At 37.4% G+C, this 17,604-nt stretch overlaps 1 protein-coding gene across 1 annotated transcript; it reads right to left on the reverse strand.

The window, feature by feature from the left end:
* Positions 1-2,244: 2,244 nt before the first annotated feature.
* Positions 2,245-17,604, reverse strand: ASPN (asporin). The gene is made up of 8 exons (XM_054166778.1): positions 17,517-17,604; positions 12,292-12,562; positions 10,256-10,368; positions 7,709-7,922; positions 7,290-7,400; positions 5,001-5,094; positions 4,463-4,601; positions 2,245-3,248 (listed from the first exon to the last, which is right to left on the reverse strand). The coding sequence occupies exons 2-8, from the start codon at positions 12,536-12,538 to the stop codon at positions 3,051-3,053; spliced, it is 1,116 nt and encodes a 371-aa protein (XP_054022753.1). The 5' UTR covers positions 12,539-12,562; positions 17,517-17,604; the 3' UTR covers positions 2,245-3,050.

Here is a 17,604-nt window from a genome sequence, read left to right on the forward strand (position 1 = left end):
TTCTACAGAGTAGATTAAAAAAATGGTAATTTTCCTTCTGTTTTTCATTCTTAACCTTCTTTAGGACTGAATATTTTGCTTTTATGTTGCTACTTGACCAGTCTTTTCCACTGGAAGTGCCTCAAATATTTTTTGGCTCTTGATTACCCTCTGGTCATCTACAGATTTTCCTACTTCATCCCTTATTTGCTGTTCATCTGTCTTTTCAATAGTAAACTTTTATAAGCAGTGAACTTTTTCTGGAACATTAAGGACTTGAACTTTTTATCTGTTACTGGATAAGAACGGGCATTTATTTACAATCTCCACTTTCTTCTTGGACAGTTAGTTGTTACTGATAGTGCTTTGTCTCTCTAGTGTGGGGTTATGGGCTGTGTATGATAGCATAAGGCCTGTTGTTAAGGGGAGGTTGGCATTTCCCAGAGGGTATGACCACACACTTGAACTGTGCCATGAAGTAGTAGCTGCTCCTGCTGGAGTACGAGTGTAAAGATTCTGTCTGATGATCTGTTTCAGGGTAAATGGCTAATCCATGTGGTGGGTTCTTTATGGAGCAAGTTTCACTCTTGGTTGGTTACTTCTGTTCATGTTCTTTCCAAGGTTCTTCAGTACCCCACATAAATCTCATAGAGGTGGCTTGAGGAGCTGGCTGTTTCCCTCTGTAACCTTGTCAGATCTACTACTGCTGGATTTAAGTGTAACATAGAGAGAGGCTCAGACTGTGTCTTTGCTGGGAATGCAGAGTTGCAGTAAAAGCTGGTTGGCATTCCTTTTATGAGCTGTACAGCAACAGTTCTGTGTTTCTTATAATAATTCATTCCTTAGTGAAAAAGTCTGCTGAAAGTATTGCCTTCTTTCTATGTACACGTTAGGCTTCTCTTCTACCACAGGTCTACATCTAGAGATCATATATCTTCATGTGTGATGACACAGCTATGGCTAAGGAAGCCTGTGTTGTAAACTAGATTAACTGACAAAGAATATGCTCATGAATTACTGTGTTCAGTACTGATTAATGCTTTCCTCATGTTACTTGCTAGGAAATGCACTCCTTAAAGCATCTTCAGGAACCAGGAATGGAAAGATATTTTGTGGTCTGCAGATGTGTTCTGGGGTTTGTGATGTTTTGTTTGATGGGTTTTTTTGGGGTTTTGTTTGGTTTTCGTTTGTTTCTTTGGTAGTGTTTTTGGGTTTTGTGGTTGGTTGGTTTGTTTTCTGCTTTGAAGTGTTTTACAGAATTTCTGTTGGCAAAAACTGTTCTTCAGTAGAAGCCTGCCCTGGCCTGCTCTCCCTCCTTTCCCCCCTCTATCCCTGTGGTTTTCTCCACAGCATAGTGGTGCTAACAAAATATTAAATACAAGATGGGCAGATGAAAATAAAATCAGATATTTGACTTGATATTTATTGTTTAGTGTATTTAGGAAGGTGGATTAAAGGCTGATAGACTGGGAATTGCTTGATATCAATGTGGTGTGTTTTTCTGCTGCTAGTCTGTGTCATTTCCCATCAAATATTTATTACTTATTTATATCAAATAAATTGTTGCATTTTTACTTTTATAAAGGATAAAGTGAGGAAGAATCCCAGTGAGAAATGATGCACAGTGCATATTGACTCGATGATCTTGGAGTTGTTTTCCAACCAAAACAGTTCTATGATTCTATGATTTAGGACAAGGAACAACAGAGAGAATATCTGGGGAAGAATCAGAAAGATGTTTAATTATAATTTCTGATTGTTTTGACATGGGCTATCATATAATCAAGTATATAAATGCTAGTTTATTTAATTTATTTTGATTCCAAATAGCAAATATACACTAAATAGATACATAAAATAACCATTTTATACAGTACTTGCAGTAATGAGACTTCTGTGTGCTGACCTAGGTAAGATGTCAGGGCACTTGAGTTCCAGCTATCTGCTTGCATTCAGCAATTTTCAGGTACTTATGTTAATGAGGGATTCTTAACCCGTGTGAAGTCAAAATATAAGAGAGGAAGAAATTAAATGAAAAACATGATTATAGTTGTTATAGATAAAAGAAAATGGTTGTGCTGGCCTAAAGGGAGTTTAATAATCTTTCCTATTAAGCTTGAAGCATACGATAAATCTTGAATCCTACTTTTTAATGTTCAGACTGCATCAAATTATATTGATAGCAAAAGCTTGAAGGACATTTCCCTCTGAAAGTTGCAAGAAAAGATAACAAAACTTTTTCAAGAGGTTTTTTTCTGTGTGCTACTTCTTCATATTGGAATGGATAGGTTGGATATTAGAGGAGACTTCTTCACTGAAAATCTTCTCAGACTCTGGATCAGTCTTGTCTTGGGGAAATGGTTAAATCCCCATCCTTGGAGGTGTTTTAAAGAGGAAGGGATGTGGTGTTGTGGGACATGGTTTAGCACCAGACTTGGTAGAGTCAGAGAATGGTTGGACTCGATAAAGTCTCTTCCAACCTAAATGATTCTATGATCCTAAGGTATGAAACCTGCCTTTATCTCACTCTATAGATTATAAAAGTCTGTTCTAGTTTAGAAACAAGGTCTTGCAATGTTGTACCTTTTTAGTGCATCTTTGCTGATTATCAGAGTTGGCACAAGGAGTTGCCCTTCAAGTCTGACAATGATGGGGTTTTTGCAACTTTCCTTACAAGACTTTTTGGCAGAGAAAAAGGTCCTTCCTATGGAAAAGTCACTTCCACTTGGTTTTTTAGAATTTACATGAAAGAAAGAATATGTTAAAACTATGTGATTTAGCTGAAGAATTAAACATCTACAATAGGAAACATCAAATATAGTTTCCAGTTCCGTTTCCAAGAGTCCTTCTGTACGTTATAAAAGCATTTGTTTAAATTACTCAAATGTAGGTTGAACATTGTCACATAATACAACTGATATTATTAACATACTGTTTCTAATTAATCATCCTCAAAATAGCAAATGCTTTGTAAACTGGTGAAGTTGTGTAAAATTGGCATTTTTCTGCAAATTTCAAGTATTGTAGAAGTGATTTTTGATGAGTTGCTTTTGACATGACCAACTTGGGTATCACTTGAGGAAGTTTCCAAGTTGCACGCTGTTTCTAGCTAAAATGCAGCGGAAAGTTGAAGGCTCAACCTCCCAGTACTTTACAGGATTATTGAAGAGGCTTATGCCACTGTATAATGCCTTCTTCTTTCTCCTTCCTGTTGGACAGAAATCATTGACTCCCAGTTTGGCAATATGATTAGAATGAAGGAAGACCACCTGCAGCAATAAGGAACAAAAAAACATAACAGTTAGTATGTAAATGGGTAAATATCTAAACCCTCATTGCATGTAGATATCTGAGGTTTGCTGAAAGGTCAGCTGGATGCAAACCTTAATAGTAACAGGCATTAAATATCTGTGTTAAAGCTTAAAAAAAAAAGTCTCACTCTTGCCACAGTCTCTCAAAAAATGCTACATGAGGTTTTATCAGTGCGTGGTCAAAATCATTGGACTCTTTTCTTACGGAGTGCTCCCCTATAATGCCACTCTGTGTTCTCATATAGTCAGAAGTATAATGATGCCATATTATATTCTTACCAAATTCTAATGTTCAGTGGTCTGGTAAATTTTAAAAAGTAGTCTCTGAAATAGTTGATACTGAAAGATTTGTCACTATGGTTATAAGAACAGCTCAGTCTCATGCTGATGTATCTTAAATGGGGGGGAGGACTTTATGATAATAGTTTAGAATTTACTAAGTAAAATAATGCATGTTGACAAAAGAATTACTTTGTTATCTAATTTCCCTTACATTGATAGTTGCTGGTTTGATTTTTGGGGTTGGGTTTTATTAAACATATATCTTTCAAAATATTTGCTTTAATTGAAAGTGAAATGAGAAGTGGAAAGATGTGAAATTCAGAGGTAAAAGTTGTTACAGATGGCTTAGTGTATATTCTGTCATCTGTGTAGTCCTACCTGTTTCCCCATGCTTTGTTCTGCTTAGTGTCCTAAGGGGGTTTCCCACCTTATAAAACTTACATGACTTCAATTGCTGTTCCAGAGTTTGAGACACTGTGTTTCCAAAGAATTTTATTGCATAATTTGTCTAGTTCTAAGTACCATTTGTAAAACCTTATCAACAATTTACTTTGGCTTTAAGACTTCTCAGCATGGCAATGGAAATATTTCCACTCTGGCTTGCTAATAGGGGAACCGTAGGAAATCTGTTGACAAACTTTCTGGAGATGTTTTCTGGATGCCTAATTTACTTTTTTTTTTTCTTTTTTTTTTTTCCCTTGGAAGAATTCTTGTTGTTTGATCTTCTTTATATTATGGAGTACATAAGATGATTTTATGTTTTTCTAGTGTGACAGTGATGTCAAAATATGTGACAGACAAATATGCCTTTTAGTTATGTCCTAATCAGTATGGCACTGTGAAAGTCATCACATAACTACCAGAGCTTTCTATTAAGTTTGGTATATGACCTGCAGGTATTTCAGTTCAGGTAATCCAGGAGGAACTTTCTTGAGCTTGTTTCTTTCAAGATGGATTTCACGTATACTCGGTATGTTGGAAAAACTTCCATTTTCCACGTCTTTGATTTTGTTATTCCCAAGACCTAGTCTAGAAATAGAACAAGAACCATTTCATTAAAGACACATTGAGATCCACAATAAAATACTGCTTTTTTTGCCTGACCCCCCCCCCCCCTTTTTTTTTTTTTAAGATTGAAATAAGCAGGATTAGACATAGGAGGCAAAAAGAGCTGGGGAAAGATGATTAAATTTTATCTCTGATAGAAGTAATCAGATGCTGGTCTTAACATGCACTGTTGCAAACCGTAGGCAAGACTTGTAATAACAAGTGCAATGTTTAGGTGGCTTTGTTTGGGTTTAAAGTTTGGCCTTATTTACAGAAATTCTAACTGAAACACTTAAAATTTTTAACTCTCTCTTTAACAAGAGAAGATCCTGCCAGGTCAGGCCTTTCATCCAATAAAAGCATTTTGTGTGACAATGGTACCTTTGAAGATCTTTGTAGCGGTTAAAATCTTCAAGTTCAATTGCTGTGATCTTATTGTCATCTAAGTGAAGTTCTAGCAGACTGGAGGGCAAGTCTGATGAAAAACAAATGCACAGTATGAGAAAAAGAAGTCCCACTTCTTTTTGTTGGAATATTTATAATGTTTCTTTGTATTGGGGGAAGAGTCTAGGGAAAGGGGTTGTCTGCATCAAAGGAATGGATGTTAGATACAAGTGTGCTACATTGAAAAACAACAATCGACATCATCTGGTTCACAATAGTAGTTATAAAAAAATTAAGAAGTGCATATGCTAATGTTAAGATTTCAAGGGTTCCAAAATCTGGTATGATTTTTTCAGCTTTCTTTACAATGGCTTTCATGTGCTTTCCCTTAACCTGACAAAGGTGTAAATTGTGTTACGTGCTGGTAGTTAAAATCCTACTCCTGTGGAACCTGTGGCAGTTTTTTTGTAGGTATGTATTTCCTTCCAAAAGATGTTGCAGTTTTCCTACTATAGCCATTTGATTCTCCCAGGTGTCATCTGGGAGGAAAGCTTTCAGAATTCACTAAGTAAAATGAGGTAGACAGTCTGTTCTTTCCTGTGCTGCTGCACAGAATGTTTTCTTGTGTAGTACCAAATAGTCCAAATTCAGGATGATTAGTGAATAGACCAGGAGATAGAGGATCTTTTCTACAGTATCCTATTAGTGAGGGCAGAGAAAGCTAGTGACAAGTCTGAATTTACCTTTGCTGATCTTAGGTCCAGTTTTACTCACATCTGTCTAGATGGCACCCTGACACCGAGCTGTGTTACAGCTTAGGAGAGCACCTCTCCCATTGCCACTGATGTTTGTTGCAGCATTACAATACTGGAGAGAAGTGGCCTGCTTTGCAGTCTGTCTGTGTGCCAGTTGACATGATTTTTGTGGTTTGGTTTTGGCCTTTTTTTTTTCCACTTCACATTCCAGTTCACAGTTCTACCAGTTGCTGCTTGTCTGAGTTTCAGTAAAGGGAGACCATCCATCTTTAGATTTTAAACTGCGTGTTACATTATTTAAGTAATTGATTTTGTGGTGTCATAACATTTGTAGATAGAAGGCTTCTATTTGTGTAGAATGAAATCCTGTTTGTTTCTGATTTGGTTATGTGTGTGAGACCACATACTAGATCTCATGCTGTGATATCTCTGTAATAAGGATAAAATCTGAATGACTTTGTGTATGTTTTTTGGTGACAAGTTCTAGGAGATGGTATTATGATTAATTTTATCTTTTTGTCTGCAGAAGAATGCTGCCATAAACAACCAGATAGTTTCTCATATTAAAATTACCTTAACAATTGGAATGAGTTGGTTTGGTTTCCTGTGGTATTTTTAGTGTTCTCCTTTGCAGAGACACTTTTGCATATTTATCTGTCTGCAAGAAGAGATTAAGTTTAATAAGAAATAAGTTCTTTATGTGAATGAGCCAGGAATAAATATCTTAGGGGCCAACACTTAGTCTCCCTGTAAGTTAACAAATGATAAAACATATCATGCTTTGTTTCCTGTTTTTGTCTTAACCAGTAGTTAAAATCTTGAGAGGTTGCTTAAATGCTGGGGTGACCTACAGACTATGCAGGTAGAATGTTGTACTGAGTTCCTCTGTGCTGCATTTGTGTGGAGGTGAGTGATTTCTTATTACATCCAAACCACAGGTTGATTGTTTTATATGAAGGCGTGATTCCATTTTGTGGTATGTTGTGCTGAATTTAATTACAATGTTCAATTTCACTTAGCAAAACTCCATTCAGAGAGTACTGAGTTTTGCATTAAGGTTGTTATATTGCTGGGCATACCTGAGCTACAGTCACTAGAGACATTCAAAATTAAACATCTGGGTGTTTCATTTTCAATTCATGCAATAAATAGGAATAGGAATTCTGTGTCCCTTATGACTCAGATCAAATCTCAGGGGGTTTACCCTTTGTAAGGATTTTAAAAGGCTCTTGTGAAAGATTATAATTTTCATCCTATTGTTTCTAATGAGAAGGGTCTTTGGATGGCTGTGGGAGGAATGGGCTGCCTGATGGGAAGAAGGCAGGAGGTGGGGCTGTGTGTTCATGCACACCTCTGAGGCATGGAATTGGATACTAAGTGCAAAAAGAGAAATGAGGTGGGAGGTGGTCTGATAATAATGAACAAGGCAAGTCAGAACTGATCAGCATTTTGATAATCATATAGATGTTAAAGCATTTTATTTAGGAGCATAGTGGTATAGGTAAAATAAGAAAGGTAAAGCAAACCATACCTTTAGGAATTGAAGTTAGTTTAGCTTCTGCAATTCTTATATGATAGATATTTACTCCTTCAAAAGCCCCTGGCTCTATTCCATCATTGTTAAGAGGATTTGCACTCATTTCTGTCCAAGAGAAACAAATAAGAATATTTATGGCGTAGGAATTTTCTCTATGTTAGACTAAGTTATAAATAGCTGGTTTGATTTTTATCATCTCCACTGATCTAAGCATTGATTACTGTTTAGCTGTGATTACCTATTCTGAGGGGTGGAAGTCACAGCTGTCAGGAATTAAAGGCTATCTAGTTTGGAGGGTTAACAGAAACAGGACCTGTGTCACCCATCTTCACACTGGGGAAATTTTTGAATGATAGTTACATATGGTATGTTACAGTTGGGGCAGAGACATTTTTCTACTGAACTGGACTTACCTAAAACATGGAGAGATTTCATTCCTTTAAATGTGTCCTTGGGGATTTTCTTAACCTTGTTAGCATGAATTCTGAGCTCTGCTAAAGTGTTAGGTAGGTTTGCTGGAATCTCAGTTAGCTGGTTATGGGACAGATACAATCGTCGTAGCTTCTTGGTTGATTGAAATGCTTTTGGATGGATCTTGGTGATTTTATTGTTGTTCAGAGCCAGAGCCTAGGAGATATGGGAAGTGAAAGACAAGGAAAATGTCTTTATATTGGGACTGTTAGGAATATGACTTTTAAGTAATGAATTCGATATATAATTTAACAATTAAGTATTTTAACAATTGTATTTTTCCATCATACCAAACTTCAGCACTTAGTATGTGTTTTGGGGCATTTCAATTGATAGTGAAACCCCCCCAAAAAAAACCCAATATGGAAGCTGGAGCATTAACTAGAAGATAGAGAAAAAGTAGTCAGAGCTGACAAGGTGCTAGTGGATAATGAGAAGAACTGGCAAAGCAATGCTGGTGTGTTTTGTGGAATTGTAAGGGGGTTATATTCTTTTGTTGCTCTTCCTTAATGCCAAGAAAATCTCCAAACTCAAGTTTTCATCTTTTATTTCTGCAAAATAAAAGTCAGAATATTAATCTGAATGTCTTAAAAGTTAATGTCTGACTCTAACTTATACACAGACATGCATTTGTAGCCAATTTGCCATAAGTCCTCAACTCCTGTGAATTTAAATCTCTCTCTCCTGTACAGTACATTAATACTTTTTTGGGGACAGCTTTTGTTCGTGGTTGTAATATGTTATCAGAGCATTTGTAGCAATTTACTATGGACAACGAAATATTACTAATCTGAAATAACTTTGCATGTCAAAACATATCTCTGCAGTTCCATACCTAGCTATTAATTTTTGTTCTTTGTTAAATTCTTTGAGCTGTTGTTAAGTCATCTGCTCTCTGGAATTGTTAAAAAACAACACACATCAGAAAAGAAAAATGAGGCTATCTTAAGGAAATAAACAGGAAATGCTCCTTCCTAATCCAAGTCGCCAGCTGTGTCTTTGCTCAGTAGACCAAATTGTGCAAAGTAAACTTTGCTTTCAGTACAAATTCTGTTAGGCCTTGCCACAAATTAAATGATGAGAAAAATGAGAGCAGCTGAGGGGTTTCAGTTATCACATAATGAAGTGTGATGATTGTTGATGTATTCCAGCGGCTTCCTTAGCCACTGAAGGTTAGTTTCTGTAAGGTCTTTTATGCTAAATATAAACCAGTTTGTTTGCTTGCCCCCTAACTTGCTGGTAAGGCCATTCTGTGCCCAAAGCTGAGACACTTCAGTGGAATTGGAAACACTTCATTGCAAACAGTGAGTTTATATGGTTCCTATTTTTTTTCTCTCCTAGCTTAACCCATAATAATTAATAAGCTCATTCAAAAGCACTTAGATCTGGTAAATTTTCAGTTTTTACTCAGAAACCAAGTATAATTGAAGAAGTGTTTGTTTTCTGTTCGTCTGCATGTGTTTTATGTCTTTCCAACGTGGAACAGAATGTCACTTTGCTGTAACTTGTGGAACAGATTTGTCAGTTTTAGAATGAAAAGCTTGAAATTGTCAGGATTTGTTGGTATTGGATCTAGAGCGACATCTTAAGAACATAAGTGTTCCAAATCAGATTTCATCTACCTTTCTAGGCTTCTGGGACTTTCTTAGTTCCTTTCATTATAAAAAGGGATTGCTGTGTTCTGTAAAAATCCAGATTTATCTCTTGCCAGCAATACTTACTTTAAAAACTGTCTCTATATGCTTACTTGAGCATGCTAGAAAAAACCTTTAAGATCTTCAACTCCAACCATTCTCTAACTCTATGAAGTCTGGCACTAAACCATCCTCGCATCTTTTAAAAGCCTCCAGGGATGGGGATTCAACCAACTCACTGGAGTGCCAGTGTTTGAAAACCCTTCCGGTGAAGAAGTTTCTTCTTCTATCCAACCTAAACCTTACCTGCTGCGAAGTGACACCATTTCTTCTAGTCCTGTGACTTGTTACTAAGGAGAAGAGCCCAACACCCAGTAGTAGTAAAGCACCTGACTTGTTCAGTAATTCAGTATCGGTCTGGTTTCTGTTCAGGCCAGTTGGATTTGCAGTACTGTTTCACTGGTGTATATGTGAGCTGCATTCTGTGTGCTTTTGCAAACAGCCTCAGAAAACAATGCTCTTGTGTTCCTGTGGGCTTAAGTTCCTCCTGCTATTTTAAAGCTAAGCAGATAAAAAAGGAACACTTGTCTTTAAAATGGAAGAAATGGTTTTCTTTGTGCTGAGGACTGAAGAAATCTTTTTGATGAGATGCATCTGGGCCATTTTCTGGGCACTGTGGAAGGTAGCATAGTTCATACAACTCAGAAATTACTGTGGGAGCAGTCAAGTACATAGGCACAGGACTGTATTTTTATGGATACTGTTGGAGAAGAAATACACTGTATGTATTTTAAAATAATCAAAATACTTCAGATTGCTGTATAAGATTTCAAACTTGGAAAAGAGCAAGCTTACATAGAGTGACGTGAGTCCTCGGAGATCATTTTCCTTGACCTCTCTAATTTTGTTGTTTTGAAGGTCAATCATACGAGTATCTGGTGGGATGTTGCGAGGTATTGATGTCAAACCTATTTAAGTATGTGACATAAACAGAAACATTATGTGCCTGTGTATAAGTCCAAAGAGATTAACTGCTAAACATCAAAATGCAGTAAGATTGTTAGTGTTTATGATGGGAAAGAAAATAAAAACAGCCATAAGGCAAAGGCTAGAAGGGAATATTGGATGGGAGGAACTACTTATGTGAGACAAAAATGTGTGGATAGTTTCAGGAAGAACTGCTTCTGCCCTGGCCATGTAAAGCTTTGGTGGGCTGCTCGTTGCAGATTCTTTGCACCTGTGAAATAAGTGACATCAGAACACTGATTGTTCTGTGGAAAAACTGCCTAAGTCCCTAGCTCAAGCAGCCCTCCAAGGAACAGCAGCTGTGTTTCTGTACTGAGGGACAGGGCTGTTGCAGTGGCTTTGAGGGGGTTCTGTGCAGTGCTCACGTGCTCCTTTCTATCTCTCTACCACCATATCCGTTGTACTGGCAGGGTCTCTCATATGACCATATGGTCAATGTCAGGGCTGAGAAATGTATGCTTGGTAAAAACGGACAAAGAAGGTCTTGCATCTCCCAGCACTTAATTGCCGGTTGTATAAATCCCCCAATCCAGTTAATGGTTCAGTGACAAAACCACTTAGATTCTTGCCATCTGAGATCCTAAATCAGCAGAAGAGACTAGCAAGGGGTAGCAATTTTCTTTTCATTGGAAATGCTGATGCATCAAATGCTAAATGCTGGTACAATTTATTAATAATTATTCCATAATTAATAGGTTACAATAATTTAAAGATGAAGTCTATAAATAGGTTTTTTCCTATGTCTGAACTGAAATAAAGCAGTTTGCAATCTGTAGATGAAACACAATAACCACATTTTACCACTGCTAGCAAATCACAGAGTGCTTTGAATTGGAAAAGACCAAAGTTAATTTTGATTCCTTAATAATGACACATTCTAAACAAACCCAGCAATTTATGTATTGGCTCAGTGTTGGTATGGCATGAGAAATCTCAGGTTAAGTTTAGCTATGAGAAGAAATGTCCTTGTCACTGTGCTACTGGCAGAAGGCTATTCCTTTGATTACCTTGAATCATGTGAAAACTTCAAGGAACACTAATTCAAACTGACTCGACTAATAATGAATTCGCTAGGACTATTGTGTTTCTGAAGCAATGACAGTAGCAGATCTCCTTTCAGTTAAAATGTTGTTACCAGTGATCTGCACTTCAATGGAAGTTAAGCTGAGCAAATAGTTTGTATCCTACTTATGCACTTGCATTGAACTTCCCTGTGGTTTATTTATGGCCTCTTTTTCCTTTGTCTTGTATTCTTGTCATTTGACCTATTGGTTTGTAGTTGTGAATGAAGTACTTCTTTAGCCAGAGTCATGGTTAAGGGAGAGGACTAATGGCTTGTCTGATGCAAACAGATGGTACAGCAAACTTTTTTTGCTCTTCTCTTTGGATATAACTTCATGCAAGTAAAAGAAACAGGAGAAAGGGTAATCTAAGATGTAAATGTAAGCATTCTCACATTGTGTGATCTTTCGCTTAGTGGATAAAAATCTGTGCAGATTATTACACACTTACTAACCCAAGTCAGTACTCAGTTAAATAATTTTACAGTTGTTACCTTTTCCCAATGCTTTTCCATGGTGTCAACAGAAGTCACTGCTTATGAGGGGTGGCTATAGCAGCTTTTTAATTTTCTAAACTGATGTGCATGAACTAGGAAAACATTTATAGTGTAAAAAGTGATGCACACAACTTAGATGCTGGACATGAATTAGATAGGGTTTGCAAGCCCAACCCCAAATATGTAAGCTCCTTTTGAAACCAGTTAGGGCAGGAATATGCAGCTGTGTGAAATTTATGGAGCTGAAGGATCCAGTTTCAAAAGGCAAATCCTCCAAAGTGGAGTGCAAACACAAATTCATTCTTACCCAGGTCAGAGCAATGAACAACTCTCACGTAGCACTGGCATCCAAAGGGGCATGTTGGGAACAGATCAAAAGGCATCAGTGGTATAATTGGTTCAGTGGTTGGAAACAGAGAATTGTCATCATCATAATCATCTTCTTCTTCTTCCATGTCTTGGAGCATCATATTCTTTAATGTAAAATATGAAGGACTGCTGAAAGGTTTGGCAGAGCACAAAGCCAGGAAGAGGAGGAGCGTGTATTCTTTCATATCTTCTTAATCAGGGTAGCCAGGCTTGAAGAGGAAAATGAACCAACAAACAAAACAACCCAAACATAAGAATCATGTGAAACATGATGTGAATGTGAAACAGCAAAGACAGAGATTGAACTACTTACTTCACTCACTGCTACATTTCTGGTCATGAAAAATGTTCTGTTAGAAATACTAAGGCTTAAATAGTATATGAAGGACTAAGGTAAAACACTTGCATGTTGTGAATGTTGCAATTAGTCAATTTGCTTATATCCAGAAAAGATCTGGAAGCCAATACTTCTGTGTGCATATTTTCTCAATAAACATTTTTTTTCAGCTGAGCTTTGTGTCCTATGTCACGGCTGAAAGGAGCTCAGAATGCACTATGCTTGAAATCAATGCCAGAAACCCCATCAGCTTTCCAGACTCTCTGTAACATGACAGTATCTTTTCTGTGTAATCAAAGTCTCTCCAGTTTGGAAGACAGAATGATGTCAGATCAGCTTGGGCCCCTTCAAAGCAGAAAACCACATGTGAGGTAGCTACAGCTATTTTTCCCTGGTGTTATTAAGAAGAATACACAAGTTACAAAGTACTTAAAATTTAGATTTGTCTTTAGAAAAATATGTCAGACTCTGTCTCCTTACAGCTTTTCTTTCAGTTTCATTCTGTTTCTCTGAGTTCTCATTTTGCCTGACCGGGAAAACCAGGATTCCAATCCTACAGTATCCCATGTTACCTGAGTAATGACGATCCATAGTTCCAAGCCCTTAGATATCTTCTGCATATTCTGTTTTAATACTAAAGGTGATTTTAATGACCAAATACTTCTATGAAACTTGACACAAGGGAAGCCAGAGATAGGAAGAATTGCCACAGGATGTTTGGCAGCTCTGTGAGAAATGGTTGTAAATCTAGTGTCAACTCTGCATTGTTCCCCTCGGAAGCCCAATTCCAGAAGTCATTTGGATCCTACAGCAGCACACTGTGCAATCCAAGAGGGGCTGCTGTAAATTTTATTATTCATATCCTGTTTATAAAAACATTTCTACTTAAACTACCATAGTCCTTTTTAGGGAAGTACTAAATGGATGCCAGTTCTTGTTTGATCACTTGCTGATCTGTTTATAGCTGAAAAATGTCTTTATTGTCACTGGTCCCCAGTCACAGGAAAAGTGCACTGGTTTGTGCAAGGATGTCAGCTTAGCCTATTGAGAACTCTGAAGTTTTGTTTGTGTCACTTTTTTCTCTACAAGCTGGTTTTGATCTTTCTTGTTTATGGTTCTTAGCACTGAAGCACATTGCTCCCATATGTTGTATGCACATACAATAGTTATGAGGTATGTACTAGACCTTGTAACTGTGTGTTTCAGGGTGGATATAAGGGAAAAAAGCCAACAGTGTTTCAGTTACTTAAAACTCACACTTTCAAAAGACTGCAACAACTAACTTCCCACCAAGTGCATCTGAAAACAGAAGCACAATATACATTGGTCTTGCAGGTATGCAGCGTGTAAGTGTAGCCTGATTCTGTGATTTATTTTAATCTCCCAGTTGTATGCTCCTTGGAGTAGTGTGTGTATCTTTCGCTGATTTAGCACTCTCTTCAAAGAATCTTCACACACTTTCCCCATCTGCTTTTCTTTGTGTTCAAAATAATGTACAAAGTTCCTAGGCAGAATGCTGCAGTTCTCCTTGCAATCCTATACAATGTGTTCTCTTGAAAGAGTCTTTGAATACAAGCAGTGCTGGGAACAAGATGTGGAACTTACTTGTATTTGACTGGAAACAATTGTGGTCATGTCTGGCTGTAAACCTTTGGACTATTTGGCACTTTCTATCTTGTATTTCAGCTTCATGAAAACAGTCTAACTGTTCAATACTTCAGTCATAGCATGAATTAAGAGAAGAGGAACTCTCCTTGGGCAAGTGTTTTAATGGCTGGGTTTTCACAGAAGGGCACTCAGGCTGGTCTTCTTCCCCTGACTGCTTAGCTACTAAATGGGAAAATTGCTCTGTGTTAATTCAGTGCAATTTCTGTGTGTATATCAAGCATCATAGCATTTATCATGTCTTGCACCACCACCACACTCCACCACACAGCAGCACACTCCCTGCTGTCTTCTATTTGTGATAGACACTAGATGTATGGCTTTACTGTATCTAAAAGATAATCTTTCATGTACATTCCTAAAATGCTCTACTCGATCTGGTGCTAGGAAGCTATCTTACTCAACAGGTTAAAACTCTGTTCCCACACTTGCACCTGTAGGAAATGCATTGCATATTTCCTCTCAGTCAGAAAATTCATTACTATTTCAAATTATGGAAAGGTTAGGGCTATGACTGGAGTAAGGGCCAGTCTGAACTCCTGGAAAACACAGGTTGTTCACAAGCAGTTCTAGAAACATAGTGTTGTAGTCTAGAAATATAGGTCACTGATGACATATATTAGTCCTGTGTGTTAAGTCTTTTGAAGACAAGTCTCTTTACAGAAGGAAGCCTGGGTTGTGGGCCAATATTTTTAATTTTCAGGAAAGAGAAAAAGCCCTAACTTCATCTTCCCATTTTGCCATTAGGAAATCCTTATTGATAATTGGCTTTGTAGTTAGGGGTGGTCATCCAGTTCGACTTTAGTCTTGCATTGGCCAAAAAAATCTGACAAAAAAATTGGTTCCAAAGAGCTGCCAAAGCATGGATTTCAAAGAACTAGATTTTATGGTGTGTTTTGGGTTGGGTTTTTTTTGTTGTGGGTTGTTGGTTGTTTTTTTTTCCCCCTGGCTGTGGTTTTGAGTTTCCAAGTAAAAAGATGTTGGTATGTGTCTGTAGAAATGCTCTGACTCTGCAGCTCATCTCAAAGAACTTAGACAAACTTTCTGCATGCTTAAGCTTCAAGAGTAGCAGAACTGAAAAAGAAATGAAAGCTTGAACTCCAAGATCCAAGTGGTCTTTCTGGAAGTAATTATTTTATCATGACTATTTTATTAAATATTTAATAAGTTCTTTAAGAAAACACCCAAATAGAGATGTACTAATGGTGCGCTGCTGCCACTTGAAGCTGGTTCTGCACCCAGGTAAATCCTTCCAGTGCAGCTTCTCCACTCAGGGTGCTCTCACTAAGCTGAGTGAACTCACTAAACCAGCATAAAACTAACGTGAGCAAGGAAAAAAAAACACCCAACACATTCTTTCTGGGTGAACAAACTGAATGAGTCTGAGTATCAGAGCCAGCACAAAGGGATGGGTGGGACAGCCTATTTTAGGGGGACGGAATGTTCAATGGAAAGAGAGGGAAGGAGAAGAGGTGGGACATACATTGGTGACAGACAAGCTGCTAGACAGGCTCAGGTGTTCTATTGGATAATAATCTGAACAGATGGACACTTGCTTGGACAAAGTCTGACTTTGCCCACTCTCATTTTTAAAGACTGAAATATTGAAGATGAGTTTGAGAAAGTATAGCAAATTTCCGGAGGGCTCCCATCCTTCTCCAGTATACCTTCTTTATAGCAATCCCATTTCCCCTTCAGTACAGAAAGCACCTGGACAGCACCTTTTTGCTGGAACACTCACCACCCCAAATGGAGCTAACCAAATGTGAAAAGTACACTTCACATGCAGAGATGCTCTAAGGCTGACTTGCCTTCCTGAAGTAGGCAATGATCCCCAAATCACTCTAGTGAATGTTTGGGATGTACCTTCCCCAATATGGGATCTTTATCAAAACTCATATTGCCAAACAGCATGTGGCAGATAGGATATTGCAATGCTATTTTTGTAGGATCATACTTATCATATCTAACTAATGAAATGCAAGTGATGTCTTCTATGCTAGCATGAATGAAGCCTTTTAGAACTTGCCTGGGAAATTCCTACGTAAGTGTGCAATAGTTCTGTGACATGAAAACTCTCAACATGAATTATGGGATGAAATCTGCTTTCTGAGAGGGCAAGAAGTACCAGCGTTAGTATGGGCTGCGTGTGTTAAAAAGGCTGGATGCCTTGACAGTTGTATATGGTCTCTTATCTTCCCATTTACAACACTGAAAGAGTTAACAGGTAAAGTTTTAAGACTTGAAAAGACTGTAAATTATATTTAAACTCTCTTCTTTACCTGTGTACAGAGCAAATTTCCTATGGCATTGTTTCTGGAAAGGAAATGTTTAAATGACACAGTGGTGGTCTTTCCAGAGGCAAACAAAAATCCTCGTGTTCATTAAAAACGAAACATTGCACTGTGACCAGATTTTGTCCAAAGAAAGGCAAGACCATAAGCTGTTTTGAAAGATGTATTTAAAAATAGTTCTGCTTCTATTAGTCATTGTCCCATTCCAGAAATAAAAAGAGTTTATGTTTAACTCCTTGTCTACTCTGTTGATAAACTTAAATTGCTTGACACAGGCAGTCTGTAAGATTACTGAAGAAATTATTCTCTCTTGAGACAACAGTCCAGTATTCAAGTTCTGAACGGCACATACACAACAGAATTTGTTTAAACAATACCTACTTTTTGTGGAGAACTGCTTGACTCGTGTGTTACTGAATATGATCTATGAATATTTTTAGGTTGTAGCTCATATGCAGTTCACTCTTCCATGTGTCATTTTTAATTACTTTGATGCCTACGTAAAACCCTCTTGAATACCAAATTAAAGAAATTAACACTGAGTTCTAATTTCAAGTCCCTTTAAATATGGGATAAATTTTCACAGGTTGTAATAAATGAGGGATTTTATTGTCAATTAAGTCTTTCTGACAGTTCTTTTAACAGTTAAACAATTCACTGTAGCTTTTTTTTTCTTTGCAGCTCAGCTGTAGTAAATAACAGGATTATTTCAGCTGCAAAGTAAACTTTCAAATGTTCCACCAAAAAAAAAGTGGTATTTCTAACTCCAAGTTACCTGACATCAGTAAGCTGCACATAGTGACTGACAACCTGTAGCTTAATGCTTTGTTGTAATTTATACAGAATAGGCATTCAAATTGGACATACCTTGCAAGCTGAGTAGTTCGTCTGGAAGCACCGTGATAATCCACCTGAGAACTTTATGTCCACTTATTTCATATTTAAAAAAAAAAAA

Source organism: Dryobates pubescens, chromosome 1 (genome assembly GCF_014839835.1).
Source record: "Dryobates pubescens isolate bDryPub1 chromosome 1, bDryPub1.pri, whole genome shotgun sequence".
Taxonomy (NCBI): Eukaryota; Metazoa; Chordata; class Aves; order Piciformes; family Picidae; genus Dryobates; species Dryobates pubescens.